The sequence below is a fragment of the Mastigoproctus giganteus genome, chromosome 11, assembly GCF_048544385.1.
Source record: "Mastigoproctus giganteus isolate SK-2022 chromosome 11, ASM4854438v1, whole genome shotgun sequence".
NCBI classification, from domain to species: domain Eukaryota; kingdom Metazoa; phylum Arthropoda; class Arachnida; order Uropygi; family Thelyphonidae; genus Mastigoproctus; species Mastigoproctus giganteus.
The window spans coordinates 81,344,495-81,362,806 of record NC_143585.1 but is presented as its reverse complement, the minus strand read 5'-3'; the positions used below and the strand labels follow the sequence as shown (position 1 = coordinate 81,362,806).

Below are 18,312 nucleotides of genomic sequence, written 5' to 3'. Positions count from 1 at the left end.
TGGCAACAATAGAATGAACAGAGACAGGGGAGTTAGGCTTCACCCCCTTTTTGAGGCGGTGGTTTTTGCCAGAGATAAATGTTTTAGTTTTCCACGTCCCCAGACCACTTCCGGTTCTGGTACAAGTGAAAGGAATACCGAGTATGCGCCTGGTCATCCACGTGTGCCGTGAACCTGGTACTTAAGGATGTGTCGCTTAAAATTTTCATTATTGCTGAGGAAGAAAGCAGACACCTCCGAAAGCTTTAATAGTGTTTTTATCGATTTTAAATTTATATTTTAATGCATTTTAACTTATTTACTTATTTTATTTTATTTTATTTTATATTTGTTGTAAATCAGTTTTTTTGTAAATAATCATATTTTTGTAAATATTATTTTACAGTCTTTTGTATCATTTTATTTTATTTTACTATTAAATCAGTTATAAACGGTTCGTGTATATGTTTAAATTTGTGGCTGGGTGTAAAAGGCCTGGGTTCAAATACCAACAATGATACAAGGAATTTTTATACACTTTTTTTTTCACAACTGCCGAGTTAGACAGTCTCAGGCAAGGGTTACATGGTTTTATTTACTGGAAACTCAGATTTTACATCGAGCAAACATGCATATCAACAAGAGAATACATCAGTTTACAAACAAGTTACATGTGGGGTGTATGAATTACCACTTGGATAACCAGCAACTTAAAATGTTTGTTCTGTCCGACCTTTAATGCCACATCACTATTGAATGAAATGTTACCACTGCTGCTGAAGACATGTTGCTTATGGTCTGTCAAGACTGCCGACTTCAAACATTACACTGTGCTTGCACATTTTGATTCTGCAGTCCACCAACTGCTGGTTATGGCATATCCAGGGAAATTAACAGGATGTGATAATGCTATTCCTGGTTGCCAAAGTCTCTTGACCTTAATTCTCTGGATTTTTTACTCTTGTGACATTTGAAGCAGCTAATGTAGTATATTTTGGAGCCACATAATTTGCAGGAACTTGTTGCAAGATTATGAAGCAATCTTAACCAATGATAGAAATATGCTGTGATATGTCAAAGTCAATATTCATAGATGTGCCTCTGTCTGCAGTGTTTTGCATGCCTCTCACTTCAATGAGCACCTTGCATAATAAGTGCTCAAGAACTTATTGAGGCTGGAACTGAAACCACATATGGATGTCAGATGAACTAATGAGGCATATGGCAGAGAAGAAAAATGCATGGGATACTTACAAATTAACACATGACACAGAAGCCTATGATAGATACAAGTTGATATGCAACCAAGTTACAAAGGAGGTTAGGCAGGCGAAGGCAGATTACGAGAAATCCTTGGCAAGGGATGCAAAGAAAAACAGCAAAGAGTTCTTTACTTATGTAAACTCTAGAAGGAAGGGGATGAATCAGATTGGTCCACTTGATATTGATGGGTCAACTGTTGATGATCCTGCTCAGGTAGCTAACAAACTAAATGAATATTTTGCATCGACACTCACACATGAGGAGTTATTCAGCGAGGGGAATGCCAGAGGTGTATTCAACTCTAGCAGTAAGCTACAGAATCTTGAAATAACTGGGAGTAAAGTGGAGGAGAAATTGTTGAAGATAAACACAAGAAAGGCACCTGGGGTGGATGGGCTCTATCCAGTTATATTAAAGGAGGCAGCAAAGTAAGTAAGCAAACCCTTAGCCATAATTATGAGAGCTTCCTTGGACTCAGGGGAGGTACCCATAGACTGGAAATGTGCAAATGTGACCCCAATTCACAAAGGAGGATCAAAGGCTGACACAAGTAATTATAGACCTGTGAGCTTAACTTCTGTTCCAGGAAAATTAATGGAGGCACTGGTTAAAGAAGCACTGCAGGATCATTTAGACAAAACTTTAGTTATAGCTCGGACACAGCATGGTTTTGTTAAGGGGAAGTCTTGCCTGACCAATTTGATTGGATACTATGATACAGTCACAAAAGAACTGGATGCAGGGAATAGCTTTGATATTATATACTTGGATCTTAGAAAGGCTTTTGATACTGTTGCACATGGAAGACTGCTACACAAATTGGAGCAGTGTGACATTGGAGGCAAATTGCTGCTATGGATAAAGGGGTGGTTGAGGGGGAGAAGACAGAGAGTGGTAATCAATGGACACTGCTCATCGTGGGCTAATGTTATTAGTGGAGTCCCTCAGGGCTCAGTGTTGGGTCCATTATTGTTTTCTGTATTTATAAATGATATGGATGATGGTATACCAAGCTTAATGTCCAAGTTTGCAGACGATACAAAGGTTGGCAGGGTTGTCAAGGACACTACTGACACAATGCTGCTGCAACAGGATCTGGAAAGGTTGAGCAGATGGGCTGAGAGGTGGCAAATGAAGTTTAACATTGACAAATATAAAGTACTACACATGGGAAACAGCAACCCCAGAGCAACGTATCAACTCTGTGGTACTACACTACCAGTGGTAGAGAATGAAAGGGACTTGGGGATGGTTGTGCAGGCAGATATGAAGTTCTCTGAGCAGTGCAGACGGGCTGCAAGAGTAGCTCATGGAGTATTGTCAATGATATACAGGAATTTTTCCAGCAGGGATAAGGAGGTGATTATTCCCTTGTATAAGGCAATGGTCAGGCCACTCCTAGAGTACTGTATACAGGTCTGGAGGCCTCATTTCAAGAAGGATGTAGAGCTACTGGAACGAGTACAGAGAAGGGCAACAAGATTAAGGAAACAAAGGGGTGCTCTTACGAAGAAAGGCTTAAGTTTTGCAAATTACAGTGTCTGGAGACTAGGCACCAGCGAGGTGATCTGATAGAGGTGTATAAAGCCTTGAATGGTTTGAGCATGCTCAATGCTGATGGGATTCTTCCTCTAGCTCAGAATAATCACCTGAGAGGGCATAAATTCAAATTGAGGAAAGACAGATGTAGGATAGACGTGCGGAAATTTGCCTTTAGCCAGCGGGTGGTTGGTTGGTGGAACAGACTTCCATCCCTTGTAGTGGAGGTTGATAGCCTAAATAAGTTTAAGGCTCAGCTGGACAGGTATTTTGAACGAACAGAGGGTGAAGTGGAAGTGGGTTTTTTTTTTTTTTTTTGGCTGATGCTGCATAAGCTTGCTTTCTTGCATCAAATGCCTCTACTAATGCTAATGCTAATATTTGAGAAACAAATGAAGAATTTTTGGAAGTTTTAGATCTTTTTTGTAGATAAGTTTGTTCTATTAAGCTTGGCTATTCATGATGTATTCAGCAGATAGAGTAAAGGTGTGTGGGAGGGAAAGCGAAATAAATAATTAATTTTTAGATATGCATAGAGGCAGCAAAAATATACCAAACTCTTTAACTATACTTGGAGTCTGTGAAAAATTTTAGCTCCAGCAAATGGGTAAGTATTTTTCATATTTTTATTGTATTCTTGATTAATTAAAATATTAAACTGTGTTTTACAAAGATATTAAATAAGCTTATTAGCATTCATTAGCTTATTTTTAAATTTAGCTAATGATTTTTTGTAAGTTACAGCTCACTGTTCATACCGCTATTGTATCAATGTCTTTGGCACGAATATCGTAGAATGTAACCAGTAGTGCAGAGGAATAGTAAGGTTTTAATCATGATAAATAAGTAGTTTTGAATCACTTGTTGGGCATATATCTTTTGTATTTAGTTTAAGGCTATAACTAATTTAACATTGTGATCGTTACATTATAGCATAACTTGATAAAGCATATATCTTGAACTTGGTAGCATAAGGCAGAGGTTCCCAAACTTTCTTGGCTCACGGCACCCTTAGTGTCTCAGCAATTTTTTCACTGTGCCCCTAGGCGAAAAGAAATACACTGGTGTTCATAGAAAGTGCATCACCTAGGAATTTCACATTTCTAACCCTTTGTTATGATGGTATGTTATATTAATGACTAGCATCACAAACAGAAATATAAACAAAAGATATTTATTTAATAGTTAAAGCAAAGTAATATTTGACAGGTGCTCTCAAAATATTCCAAAATGAGCATTTGCAACCTTTATACAACAGTTTTGGTAAACACGTTTTGAAATGTTATCAGAAGCCTTCAATTTGCTTCAGTTTATCATTTTAAATGGAAAACAAAATGAAAAGTTTACCAGGTGCAAACTAATATTTAGTTGAACTACCTCTGGCCCTGACGACAGCAGCATATCATCGAGGCATTGACAAGATCAATTTCTGTAGATAATCAACTGATAGTTTGTGGTTCCAAACATGAATTATGGCTTCCTGAAGTTCACGAAGGGTCTTTGGTTTCTTTCTGGCAACTTAAGATTCCACACGACACCAACAGTTCTCTATAGAATTCAGGTCTGGGCTGTTTCCTGGCCAGCTAAGAGTTGTAATGGACACTTTTTGCATGATGACAAGGAGAAGAATCATCCTGAAAGATGCAGTTACTTGGCAGGTTGAAATGGTCTCTAATGGTTGGCATTGGCATTTATGGAACCTTTTATAAACTGCAGGTGACCTACTTTGCGATGCGAAATGCACCCCCATATCATTTGGCTGGTAGGGGATTTCACTGTAGACACCATACAGTCTGGATGGTATTCTTCACTATGTCTATGGCAAATCTTTTGTCTCCCATCAGAGCCATGCAGGTTAAATTTCTTCTCATCCGAGAAAATAACTGACTTCCACTGCTCGGGGGTCCATTTGACATGCTCCTTACACCAAATTAATCGGACCTTTTTTCATTTTTTGTATGAGGAGAGGCTTCTTCTTGGGATGATGAGCTACAAGTCCATTTTTGAACAGGCATCTTCTGACTGTTACTGCACTTGTTACCACTCCTGTATGTTCTTCCCATTCTCTTTACAGCTCAGACGAAGCTTTACAGTTTTTAAGGCATAAGCACTTCAAAACGCGGTCCTGTCTTGGCATAGAGACTTGTTTGCGTCAGGTTCCTTTTTTCCTATCAGCAGAACCAATATTCTTAAGTTTGGAAAGAAATCTACTCACTGTCAACTGATTACAAGACACTCTATAAGCAATATGATGGGAAGAACATCTTTCCTCATGTAAAGCAACAATAGCACTCTTTCTTCATGGCGTCAAATGCACATAACTCGCCATCCTGACTCCAACTCTTGCAGACCATCCTTATATAGCTGAAAGTAATAGCTGATAGCTGATGCAATATTACGTCATCACCTATGCGTGTCAATCTTATTTCATGCAATCTGTAAGAAATATTGCCATATACTTACATTATTTGGATGACAATTACAATTTTAAGGGGTGATGCATTTTCTTTGAACACCAGTTTACCTAATATAGTAAACCCTCATTAAACCGGACTAATAGGGGTTGAGAGGTGTCCATTTTAATGAAAGTCCGGATTATATGAAATACGCTTTGTAATGTGGGTAAAGCTTATTTGAACAACATAATGTACGTGGATAACAGTAAAAACATGTTTATTTTGCATTAAAAATATGTATGTATAGAGTCAAAAATATGTAATAAATATATGTATGTATGTACATACTGTATTTACATTAAAAATACATAATGTCCATAATCACTTAGAACAAGATTACACTAGTTCATCATTACTTACATCACTTGCCACATTCACTGGTTTGAAAATGTTACTTATTTTTTTTGTGATTGTTTGCAGTTTATTTCCTTTACTACCAATTCGTGTAGGTGTCTTAAGTGTTCATAATAGGCAGATTCATTTTCATTTGTTGATTGTTCAATGTACTGAATTACAAAATTCAAGTGGTCTTTCACTTTGCTTACCTTAATTTTTGGCTGTGAGTTGTTGCTCACTTCATCTTCTTCCTTGTCTGAACTTTCTGCTGATCCCATTGCACTATCTACGATCTCCTCTTCGGTCATGTGGTAGCCAGGATCATCTTCATCTTCTTCCATCCACGACTATCTCTTCTAAGGACACAGCTTTTTCCCCTCCTCGTTGTAGAGTCTCATGAAAGTCTTCTGTCTCACAACCATCTATTTCTGGATTAGCCTCTTTATTTAAGAGAAGTTTTTTCCATGAGTTCGCCAAATTTTTTGAATTGATTTCTTTTGCAGCATCAGCAAAGTTGTAAATCATAGATCTTACGTTGTAAGACTTTAAATTTTTCAATGTCCTCTTCTGTCTTCTTCACCAACTAGTGGTTCCTCGACTTCTAGGACTTCACTCAAAAACTTCTTTCTGTAGAGCCACTTTGCCGTGTAGATCACCCCTTGGTCCTTAATCTTCTTATTTCGAATGAAGAGTTTTTCAACGTCGGGTTGGGTTAGTGCATTATTTAGCAAAACCAAGGCCTTTACTTCGTCTTCTGGGATTTTCAAATCTTCGATTTGATGTCTTCTGATTTCTGGCACGGCTTTCTTGTGGAACCAATCCATTGTTATTTCCGTGGTAAACCATGCGTTGCGGGAATTGTAGTAGTGTACCGGTAGATCGTCCATTACTACAATGTTTTTAAGGGCACGTTGGTTTTTTGCTTTTCTCAACAATGACAGTTTTTAACATATGGCTTCCATCGGCATTTGCACACAGCAATGCTGAAACACATTCCTTGCTTATTTTTCTTACGGGCATGTTTTCTCAGTGTTTGACGCTTGTGTGTTTTCAGGCAGAGCTCTCCAAAACAGTCCCATCTCATCAAAGTTGTACACCTGGTTCAATTGATAACAATCCTTTTGAATAAAATCATTCAGTTGTTTCCTGAAAGGCTCAACAGCTTAAAAATCAGCAATGAAAATTTCCCCACACATTTTCTTGTTTGAAATGTTATGCTGTCATTTAAATCTAAAAAGCCAACCTGAGCTTGCTTTAAATTGTTCAATTCCTAACTGTTTAGCCAGTCTCTCCACCGCTGCTTGAATTTCTATTCCTCGCACAGCCAAACCAGACGAACGAAGTTGGAAAAACCATTTGTACAGCATCATCTAGTGCTTTATCAGTAGGTATCCGCATTCGTTTAACTTTACTTTTTTCTTTCTCCATGTTAGAACTTGAGAACAAAATTATGAATTTCACTTTTTTCCTTTTTAATGTCCGACACTGTTTGTTTTGCGATGCCATACTCAAGACAGATGCTGGACACTGAAGCTCCTTTTTCAAGTTTTTCTATCACCAATAGTTTATCGTGAAGAGAAAGCGTTTTATGCTTACACTTCTGTCCTACACTAGGCTTACTTAAAGACATTGTTTAACTGCACAGCACAAATGACAAAAGACAGAAGCGCGTAACTGCGGAGCAAACGACAAACAACTGTCTGAACTGCAGCCAGGAACCAGGTTGTTTGTGCAGCATGAGTCATCATGGCCCAATGACCTCTAACACAAAACATATGACCTTTGAGCCTGATCGTAGTTTGACTTTTACACTTTTAAATTTTTTTAGAGCTGTCTGGATTAAGCAACGTACCGATTACCGGGATCTGGATTAATGAGGGTTTACTGTAGTTCAGTTTATTAAGTAGTTAGGTCCAAGCAACTTAATAAGTAATCTTGAAACTATGATAAAGTTGAAACTGTGAACTACCTCAAGCTAGTAGTTTGCTCGGTGTCTGGCAGACGTTGAATATTGCTGTGGTTCCCTTGAAAATTTAAAATATCCCACCCACCCCTCTGAGTTCGCAGTGGCGCACAGTTTGGAATCTGCTGGCATAAGGTGTGATGTAAGAACTAGATAGTGTAAGGTATAATGTAAGAATTAGCGTAAGAAATAATGTAAGAAATAGGCAGCGTAATACGTATTACTGCATTAGCTTAGTGTAGTATTGTTGATTAAATTTATTAACCTTATTAATTTTCAATGTTAATCAATTAATTGGTATTTAAATGGAAATCATGCCCCAGACTAGAGCAGCAAAGCAACAAGCACGAAGTAGTGGAAGTACTGTGCCTCGGGAGAGAACCGAAGGTGGTAATTCTCCAATGCATCACAGCCTAAAAAAAGTGCAACTTGTGAAATGTTTGAGGACCTTTCTAGAACAGGATGTGATCTAGCCAAGGAGGATGTTTTTGCATGTGCCAGGTACAGAGAGTGTCAAGAAATTAGGCTCCAACTCAGTGTTCTTATGGGCATCAGCTATGAGAGTTTGAATATTAGGGTAGATGCCCTCGAAGGACTAAAAATGGGGGACCCGTCAAGCTCTCAGCTGCCCGACTGAACACCAGAGCTTAGCCTTGTGCATTAGGCAACACAGCAGCAATCTTCAGGGCAGAATGTGCTGGTCCCACAGGAGCTAATTAATTATTGTTGGTGACTTTATTATCAGGGAGATGGGAAATATATTGTGCAAAATGGATAGGTGAAATAGAACCAGGGTATCTCTGCCAGAGCAAAAATTAATGTTGTAGAGTAGATATCATCTTTTAAGGGCAAAGGGTAATAATCTTGTACACATTGGCAATAATGACATTAAGAGTAGCAGATCTGTGAACTTACATAACAAGCACAGGTCTCAATGTTTTGAAAAAAAGTCACGAGTTAGGGTTACATTTGAAAGTGTCTGCAATTTTGCGCAGACACGGTAGGTTCTTGTCATATCAATTCAGCCCTAGAGAGAGAGAGATTGTGCAAGGCTCATAGGGCAAAATTTTATAGGGATAGGATACACTAAAATAGAAAGTGAGTGACATAAGCATTGAAAAAGCAAAATTGAGAGTAGGAATGTGTTATAAGACCTAATGACTCTGATGAGTACAGATGAACTGTACAGAGAAATAAAGTGGGCCAGTAAATCAGAGTGCCTTATAATGGGGGATTTTAACTTCCCAGATATTGACTGGAACTTGTGGATGGGTCACTCAAATGTGGCACCAAATGTGCAAATATGTCCCCAATTCACAAGGGGGGGGGGATATCAAAGGGTGACACAAGTAATTACAGAGCTGTCAGTTTAACTGCTGTTCCAGTGAAAATAATGGAGTCACTCATTGTAGAAGCACTGCAGGATCATCTACAGTGGACAAAAAAGCTGCATTACTTGTGAATTTTGCAAATAATGTGTTTTGCACTGCATTGTCGGTTGCAGAAATGTTAAAAATGCATTTGTTAGATGGGATATATAACTCTGTGAATGAAATCCAATAAAAAGACTTCACCTGATATACCTAATTGCCATAAATATCTTCCCAAAGGGTAAAATGCATAATTAATGGAAATATGAAAATTGGAAATCATGACAACCAAACATACATTTTATTGCATTTACGTGTACAAACTGAAATGACAAATTAACGTAATAGTATTATGTACTGTAAATCAGCAAAATAAGTCCTGAATATTTTGTGATTCCTCCTTGAGCTGCAATTACAGCATGCAGTGATCTGGCATAGAGTTAATCCACTTCTGAATATACGGTTGCCCAATTTCATGGTACCACACTCTTACAATGCTCTCCTGCAGCTGAATCTTACTTGTCTTCTTCTGAGCAAGTTTAGACTACATTATGCACCAGCAATTTTCAATAGGGTTCAAATCTGACTGTTGCCAGGCCAGTCCAACACTGTAATGCCAGCATTTCTGAGGTATGACTGCACCTTAAGGGAGAAAATTGAGGGAAAACATTGGAGCAAATATGTTTTAAGTCTTGTGAGATAAGAAGACAAACTCATCATTAAATCTAAATAGCTTAAAATGTGTTGAGTCCTGTTGAAAAATGCAGTTCTGGACATCTGGGTAGTGATCCCTAATAACAGATTTCAGGCATTCCTCCAAGATAGCAGTGTAGGTTTCTGCATTCACCGCTCTGTTAATGAACTTAATTTACTGCACCCCTTTGCTTGTTATGCATCCCCAGACTATCTGACTGGTGGGGAACTTTACAATCGGTGTTATGCAGTCAGGATGGTATGCCTCTGATTTTTGTCTTCTGACATATCGCTTCCCATCCAAGCCATGCAGGTTAAATTTTGATTCATCAGAAAATATAACAGTGTCCCATTGCCTTTTTATCCATGAAACATGTGTTTTAGCCCAAGCAAGTCACTTCTTCTCATTTGTTGGGTCAACAAAGGCTTCTTCTTGGGCCAATAGGCATGCAGACCACATTCTGAAAGCTGTCTTTGGATAGTTCGTGCACTTGTTTCAACACCAGAAGCCATCTCAAAGTCCAGTTTTAGATCAGGAGCACTAGCATAGTGATTACGAAGGCATAACCATTTCAAATATCGACCTTGGGAAGGTGTAGTCAGTCTCTAATTTCAGCACCCGGTGTACTGTTGACTGGTGGCAGCCTATTTTTTTTTTACTTTTTTTTCTAGGTGTCAACTGAACATATGGAGTCATGCTTACACCTCTGCAAAACAGGATACTAATTAACATGTATGCCCTTCCAATGCCATATTTATAGAAACAGCTGATGCAGTACCTTGCAATTACTGTCTAATACAATAAAAGCATTATCTGACACAATACCTTTGCTTTGCAACAAACAAAATGATTGTAATCAAACATATCTTATATGTTTCACTATAAATGTTACTTTTTTTTTTTTTTTTTAAGGTGATGCAGTTTTTTTGTCTGACACTGTAGACAAGACTGCAGTTATAGTTCAGACACAGCATGGGTTTAAGGGGAAGTCTTGTCTGACAAATTTGATTGGATAATAGGATGTAGTCACAAAGGAAATGGATGCAAAAAATAATTTTGATATCATATACGTGGATTTTAGGAAAGTTTTTGATACTGTTGCACACAGAAGACTACTGTACAAATTGGAGCAGCATGCCATTAAGTGCAAGTTGCTGCTATGGATAAAGGGATGGTTGAGTGTGAGAAGACAGTGAGGGCTAATCAATGGATACTTCTCTTCATGGACTAATGTTATCAGTGGAGTCTCCCAGGGTTCATTGTTGTGCTCCTTGTTTTCTGTATTTATCAATGATATTGATGCTAGCAGAAATAAGGAGGTGTATCAGGGTTAATGTCCAAGTCTGAAAATGGTGCAAAGGTTGGCAGTCTTGTTAATGACAGTACACTACTGCAACAAGTTCTAGAAAAGCTGAGCAGATGGCCTGAGAGATGACAACTGAAGTTTGACAAATGAAAAGTACTGCATATGAGTAACAGTAATCTCAGAGTAACATACCAGCTGTGTGGTACTACCCTTAGGGTGGTGGAGAATGAAAAGGACCTGGCAGTAATTGTGCAGTGAGATATGAAGTTTTCTTAGCAGTGCAGACAGGCTGCAAGAGCAGTTCATGGTACCTTGTCAATGATATACAGGAATTTTGCTAGCAGAAATAAGGAGGTGATTTTCCCCTTGTATAAGGCAGTAATCAGGTCACACATTGAGTATTGCATATAAGTCTGGAGGCCTCATTTTAGGAAGGATGTAGAGCTGTTGGAACGAAGAAGGGCAGTGAGATTGATGAATGGATCAAAGGGTTGCTGTTACCAAGAATGGCTTAAGTTCTGCAAATTGCAGCGTCTGGAGACTTGGCACCTGTGAGGTGATCTGATTGAGGTGTATAAGGCCTTGAATGGTTTGAGCAAACTCAATGCTGATGAGATTCTTCTTCTTGCTCATATTATGTACCTGAGGTCCCATAAATTCAAACTGAGGGGAAAAAATTGTAGAATGGACGTGTGAAAATGTGCCTTTAGCCTGCAGGTGGTTGATAGTTGGAACAAACTTCCATCTGTCGTAGTGGAGGTCAACAACTTAAATAAGTTCAAGGCAAAACTAGACAAACATTTGGAGTGAATGGATGGGTGAAATGGAAAGGGTTTTTCTTTTTCTTTTTTTTTTTTTTGGCTGATGCTATATAAGCTTGCTTTCATGCATCATATGCCTCTACTAATGCTAATTCTAATACCTCCCATATACACTGCTCAAGTCACTGCTCTGTTCATTTGCTTGCAGAATACAGCCAATGAACCTAAACTATTGGTAACTTTTTAGGAAGTTTTGTATCTGGTTAGAGAGAAGAAGGGCACTTCCTGAGAGGGCAGTTTCTGTTTTAGAGACCTGGAACTTGCAACTACCAAAAATATACCCTCAAAATATAAGGAATGGTGAATCTTTCCATGATACCCATCATAACCTGAGAAGACATCACTCAAACTACATGATGGAAGAGATGGGGGGTATCTAATCAAAAATAACTGATAGCTGGCATAATAAAACTGAATATCAAAACTTCAACAGTTTATTTATATTTAAAAGCTTAGTGTGATATATTAGAATCCTTCACAAGCTTTGTTAGGAATCATTATCTCAATTGTAATCATTAGAAATCATAGCATATTATTTGCTCTAGGAAACTTGATGGCAGCCACAAGAAAGTTTCACAAGAATCACAAAATAAATTTTATTTTAAGAGGAAAAAAAAAAGCTGCATTTGAAGTTTATGTGGGCTATAGTTTGATGAAAATAAGTCAGTCATGATTAGGAGCAACTAATAATTATATCACACTATTAGGTTTAACAATTTTGAAAGCTACAGAAACATTTGCCATGGATATGTAAGTAAAAATTGACAATATGACACTTTTTTTTAACTGTGTTAAGGTCAAAAATCCAGAATTTTCAAAATTATAGATCTAATATTATTGGATTTATTAGTTTCTACAGTATATAATGAAAAATCATTGAAAATATGAGTTACTGTTGATGCAGGTAATTAATATCCTTTATCTCAATACAGTTTGCATGTCAACCTCCAGAAAATTAAGGGCAGCATCTTGAATTAAGCAAGGGAATGGAGGTTAATTCCAAATGATGCTATCTTGTTATATTAATAAGAATAATTACAACACCATGTCAATTTCTTCTGCACTTTAATTTTCATGTCTAGAGTTTATATTAACACTAAAAAATTTTTACAACACCATGTAATCGTTACATACCTCATAAGTTGGTTCTTTATCTATCATTTCATTCAAAGTCACATCCACTCCCACAACTCCGACTATTGATTGGTTCTAAAAAAAGAAAAATAAATACAAAACCTGCTTTACTTTTACTAAGTTATTTACTGGTGATTAATATGTATGTATTAGATACATGTTAAACAACTTTAAAATAAATTCATTAGAATTTTTTTTTATAAAGCTTTCTGCTTAAATGCCTTAAGTAATCAGCCCTCAGTAAACTGAAGTGTGTATACAGTCAGTTCTGCTATAATGTGCATTATCGCAATGTGAATTTGCTCCAACACAACTGATATATTAGGGAACAATGTGAGTATAATGCAATTTTCATGTTGGCTCATGTGCGATTTCATCTGCAAGTAACAACAGGTGAACACAAAACACGCACCAAGCTGAACGCAGTGACCTGAGCATACAAGTTTACAAAGCTTAAACAATGTCAAATGTGTGAGATTTTCCATATTTCCCATTTACTGTAGTTGTATTTTCAGTGACACACTGTTATCATTCTTATTATTATTATTATTATTATTAGCCATATGGTGCAAGGAAGCCTGAGGTTTATGCTGCACCAGCCAAAAAAAAAATTCTGAATTACCCTGAGAGAGAGAGAGAGAAATAGAAGGGAATCACCAAGAAAGAGAAGAATGATGATGACATCCAGCTCTGGACCCTGGGTGTGCCAAGCCCATACTCACCAGATGTGAGCCCCTGGGTAACAGGTGATATTGTAGGCTGACTCACGTTTTAGAAGCTCACATTTTTCTGTTTGAACAGAAATTTCGTGAGGCGGGATAACGTGAGCAGAGGAGCCCATTTCTGGAAGTAACTACCATAAAACAATAAACAATTTGCAGCTCCCAGTTTATTGGGCATTCCTGTTAGTGCAACCTAATTATAAATGGGTAGTAAACTGGATCTTATTACATTTTTGATAATAACGTTAGCTGGAATTCTGTGGGTTTTTACGTTATTATGGTGAAATGTGTTTCCCCTTCATTGAAATCATATAAAAAACATAAGTAAATTTTCAAAATCTTCTCTTCATTCCTATTTTTTAAGCTTCATACTTTGTACTACATATCTCACTCATGCAATTTGTGCGTGCTGTATTTGTCATTATTGATTTATCTTTTTTACTGTTTTAAATTTTACAATACAAAAAGAAAAAAGTCGGTGAACAGAAATATCAATTAGCATGTATATTTTACAGTGCAATATTTACTGTAATATTTATTTATTTACTTATTAGAAATTTAAGATGTTTAAACTTGTGTTAGCAATTTTATTAGGTTTCTAACTTTTTTTTAGTGTTTTACTTACCAAACTGAACATTTTTTTTTTTTTTTAAGTGCTCTGCGCCTATCCCTAGTTTTTCCATAAGCCCTGTGGTTTTTAACGTGGGAAATACTGTAAAGCGGAGATTTTTAGTAACGCATGTACTGCGTTATTGCAGAACTGACTGTACAATATATACGAGCAATTCAAAAATAGAAGTCAATATTTTACAGGGATTTTATATACAAAAATACTAACTAAAAATGTCTCTAAATAATTTTGGATTAAATTATTCTTATTGTTATATAACCCCAAACTTTGAACATCATTTCTGTTATCAAAGATACTTGCATGAAGTGCTGTCATTTTTGTGAAGATGACACTTTGCATTTTGCTGACGTTTCTAAGACAACAAAAAAATTGACTACAGCAGGCCCTCGTTATAATGTGGTTCGCTTTACGCTGTTCTTATATTATAACCCGTATCTGATTATAACGCTGTCACAAATCACTATAACACTCTTTTACAGATTTCATTTTTGACATATTTAACGAAATCATTTCATTTGATGGAGTCGACAACTTGAAAATGAATAGCAAAACAGAATTAAAACGCTTCCCACGCAGACTTTAGAAATTTTTTCACGCTCAGTGTTTGTATCCCGAGATCAGCATTTTAAAAAATGATCAAGTATGTTGCTTGTAATATTTGCGTTATATGCATTTATACAAAGTCTAGTCACTCAGTACAGTATTAGACATCGTGTGTAATGGACAGTTTACTCGAACGTTGTATCATAATTAATGCAATCAACACAGTTACATTTTCAAAGAGTCAATAATGGCAGATAAGAATGAAAAAGCATCAACATCTGGACTCAGTACGAAGACTACAAATGTAAGAAAAAGACTGAAATTGAAAATTAAATTTGACGTTTTGAAGCGAATCGATTCCGGGTAAAGACAAGCAGTTGTGTGCCATAATTTAGGCCTGGCAAGTTTAACTTTAAGAACAATTAAAAAAACATAAAGAATTAATTTTAGCAGCGGCGGGAAAAACAGCTGTTCCACTGCAAGCAACTAGGGCTGGCCAGCTATTAGGATTGAAATGGAGAGACTTTAACTAATTTTATTGAAGATAATATCCAATGCAGAATTCAGTTACTGTATTTCCCCATGTATAAGAAGCACCTTTTTTCAAAAAAATTGGGGTCTAAAAACTGGGTGCGTCTTATACAGTGGTTGTAGATTTTTTTTTTACTTGCATTTCCCACTTTTTTGCGCTTGTTGTCTTTGCACTCATTGTTTCGCACTTATTACCAGTATATTAGGTTACGTTTTGCCATTTCTGCCCAGAAATGGCTCAGCAAAAGATTTTCGTACAGTGCTGAATTCAAGTTAAAAGTGATCCAGTTTGCAAAAGCGAATGGAAATCGTGCTGCTGAATGTAAGTCTGGTGCTCCTCCAACTGAGAAAACAATCCGAGGCTGGCTACGGGAAGAAGAAACCCTACTGAAAACGCCACGGCAGAAGAAGGCCATTAGAGGCAAGTCAGCAAAAAGGCCTGATTTAGAGAGGGAATTGAAGATATGGATTGAAGAGCAAAGGGCAATTGGAATTCCTGTGTCCACAAAGATTGTTCAGCATGAGGCAAGAAGAATTGCTGATGAAAAAGAAGGTACTGATATCAAAGGAGGACGCAATTAGTACTTCAGGTTCATGAAACGGAATGGACTAAGCATGTGTACACGCACCAGACTTGCCCAAAGGATGCCTGAAAGCTATGAGCAGAAGGTCCTTGAATTTCATCGTTTTGTCATTCAATGTCGGAAGACACATCAGTTTGAGTTGGGACAGATTGCAAATATGGACAAAGTCCCCCTTCAATTTGATGTCCCAAGTAAGAGAACTGTTGATAAGAAGGGGGTGAAAACTAACTATGAAGACAAGTGGACATGAAAAGAGTCATTATACAGTTGTTCTAGCTTCTTGTGCCGACGGAAACAAGTTGCCTTCTATGCTGATTTTCAAACGCAAAACAATGCCAAAAGAAGACATTCCTCAAGGAGTGATTCTCCACGTTCATTAGCATTAGCATTAGTAGAGGTATTTGATGCAAGAAAGCAAGCTAATGCAGCATCAGCCAAAAAAAAAAAAAAAATAAATAAATAAAAAATAACCACTTCCACTTCACCCCTCTGTTCTTTCGAAATACCTGTCCAGCTGAGCCTTAAACTTATTTAGGCTATCAACTTCCACGACAAGAGATAGAAGTCTATTCCACCAACATACCACCCGCTGGCTAAAGGCAAATTTCCTCACGTCTATCCTACAACTGTCTTTTCTCAATTTGAATTTATGCCCTCTCAGGTGATTATTCTGAGCAAGAGGAAGAATCCCATCAGCATTGAGCATGCTCAAACCATTCAAGGCTTTATACACCTCTATCAGATCACCTCGCTGGTGCCTAGTCTCCAAACACTGTAATTTGCAAAACTTAAGCCTTTCTCTGTAAGAGCACCCCTTCGTTCCATTCACTAATCTTGTTACCCTTCTCTGTACTCGTTCCAGCATCTCTACATCCTTCTTAAAATGAGGCCTCCAGACCTGTATACAGTACTCTAGGTGTGGTCTGACCATTGCCTTATACAAGGGAATAATCACCTCCTTATCCCTGCTAGAAAAATTCCTATATATCATCGACAATACACCATGAGCTACTCTTGCAGCCCGTCTGCACTGCTCAGAAAACTTCATATCTGCCTGGACAACCACCCCCAGGTCCCTTTCATTCTCTACCACTGTCAATATAGTACCACAGAGTTGATATGTTGCTCTCGGATTGCTGTCTCCCATATGCAGTACTTGACATTTTTCAATGTTAAACTTCATTTGCCACCTCTCAGCCCATCTGCTCAACTTTTCCAGATCCTGTTGCAGTAGCAACAGGATCTGGAAAAGTGTCAGTAGGGCCCTTGACAACCCTGCCAACCTTCGTATCGTCTGCAAACTTGGACATTAAGCTTGATATACCATCATCAATATCATTTATAAATACAGAAAACAATAATGGACCCAATATTGAACCCTGAGGGACTCCACTAATAACATTAGTCCACGATGAGCAGTGTCCATTGATTACAACTCTGTCTTCTCCCCCTCAACCACCCCTTTATCCATAGCAGCAATTTGCCTCCAATGCCACACTGCTCCAATTTGTGCAGCAGTCTTCCATGTGCAACAGTATCAAAAGCCTTTCTAAGATCCAAGTATATAATATCAAAGTTATTCCCTGCATCCAGTTCTTCTGTGACTGCATCATAGTATCCAATCAAATTGGTCAGGCAAGACTTCCCCTTAACAAAACCATGCTGTGTCCGAGCTATAACTAAAGTCTTGTCTAGATGATCCTGCAGTGCTTCTTTAACCAGTGCCTCCATTAATTTTCCAGGAACAGAAGTTAAACTAACAGGTCTATAATTACTTGTGTCGCCCTTTGATCCTCCTTTGTGAATTGGGGTCACATTTGCACATATCCATTCCATGGGTACTTCCCCCGAGTCCAAGGAAGCTCTCATAATTATGGCTAAGGGTTTGCTTACTTCCTTTGCTGCCTCCTTTAATATAACTGGATAGATATCATCCATCCCAGGTGCCTTTCTTGTATTTATCTTCAACAATTTCTCCTCCACTTTACTCTCATTTATTACAAGATTCTCTAGCTTACTGCCAGAGTTGAATACACCTCTGGCATTCCCCTCGCTGAATAACTCCTCATGTGTGAATGTCGATGCAAAATATTCATTCAGTTTGTTAGCTACCTGAGCAGGATCATCAACAGTTGACCCATCGATATCAAGTGGACCAATCTGATTCATCCCCTTCCTTCTAGAGTTTACATAAGTAAAGAACTCTTTGCTGTGTTTCTTTGCATCCCTTGCCAAAGATTTCTCGTAATCTGCCTTCGCCTGCCTAACCTCCTTTGTAACTTGGTTACAGATCAACTTGTATCTATCATAGGCTTCTGTGTCACGTGTTAATTTGTATGTATCCCATGCATTTTTCTTCTCTGCCATATGTCTCATTAGTTCATCTGACATACACTTAGGCCTAAACCTTGAACAATATTTCTTAGTTGTATGTAAAGCC

At 37.7% G+C, this 18,312-nt stretch overlaps 1 protein-coding gene across 3 annotated transcripts in view; it reads right to left on the bottom strand.

The window, feature by feature from the left end:
- LOC150078191 (voltage-dependent calcium channel subunit alpha-2/delta-2-like) overlaps positions 1–18,312 on the bottom strand; it is a 663,667-nt gene that overhangs the window by 422,684 nt on the left and 222,671 nt on the right. For all 3 annotated transcript variants that reach the window (XM_090384688.1, XM_090384689.1, XM_090384690.1), the window contains one exon: positions 12,862–12,936. In XM_090384688.1, coding sequence (XP_090240814.1) covers positions 12,862–12,936 — 75 coding nt within the window. The remainder of the gene's footprint in view (positions 1–12,861; positions 12,937–18,312) is intronic.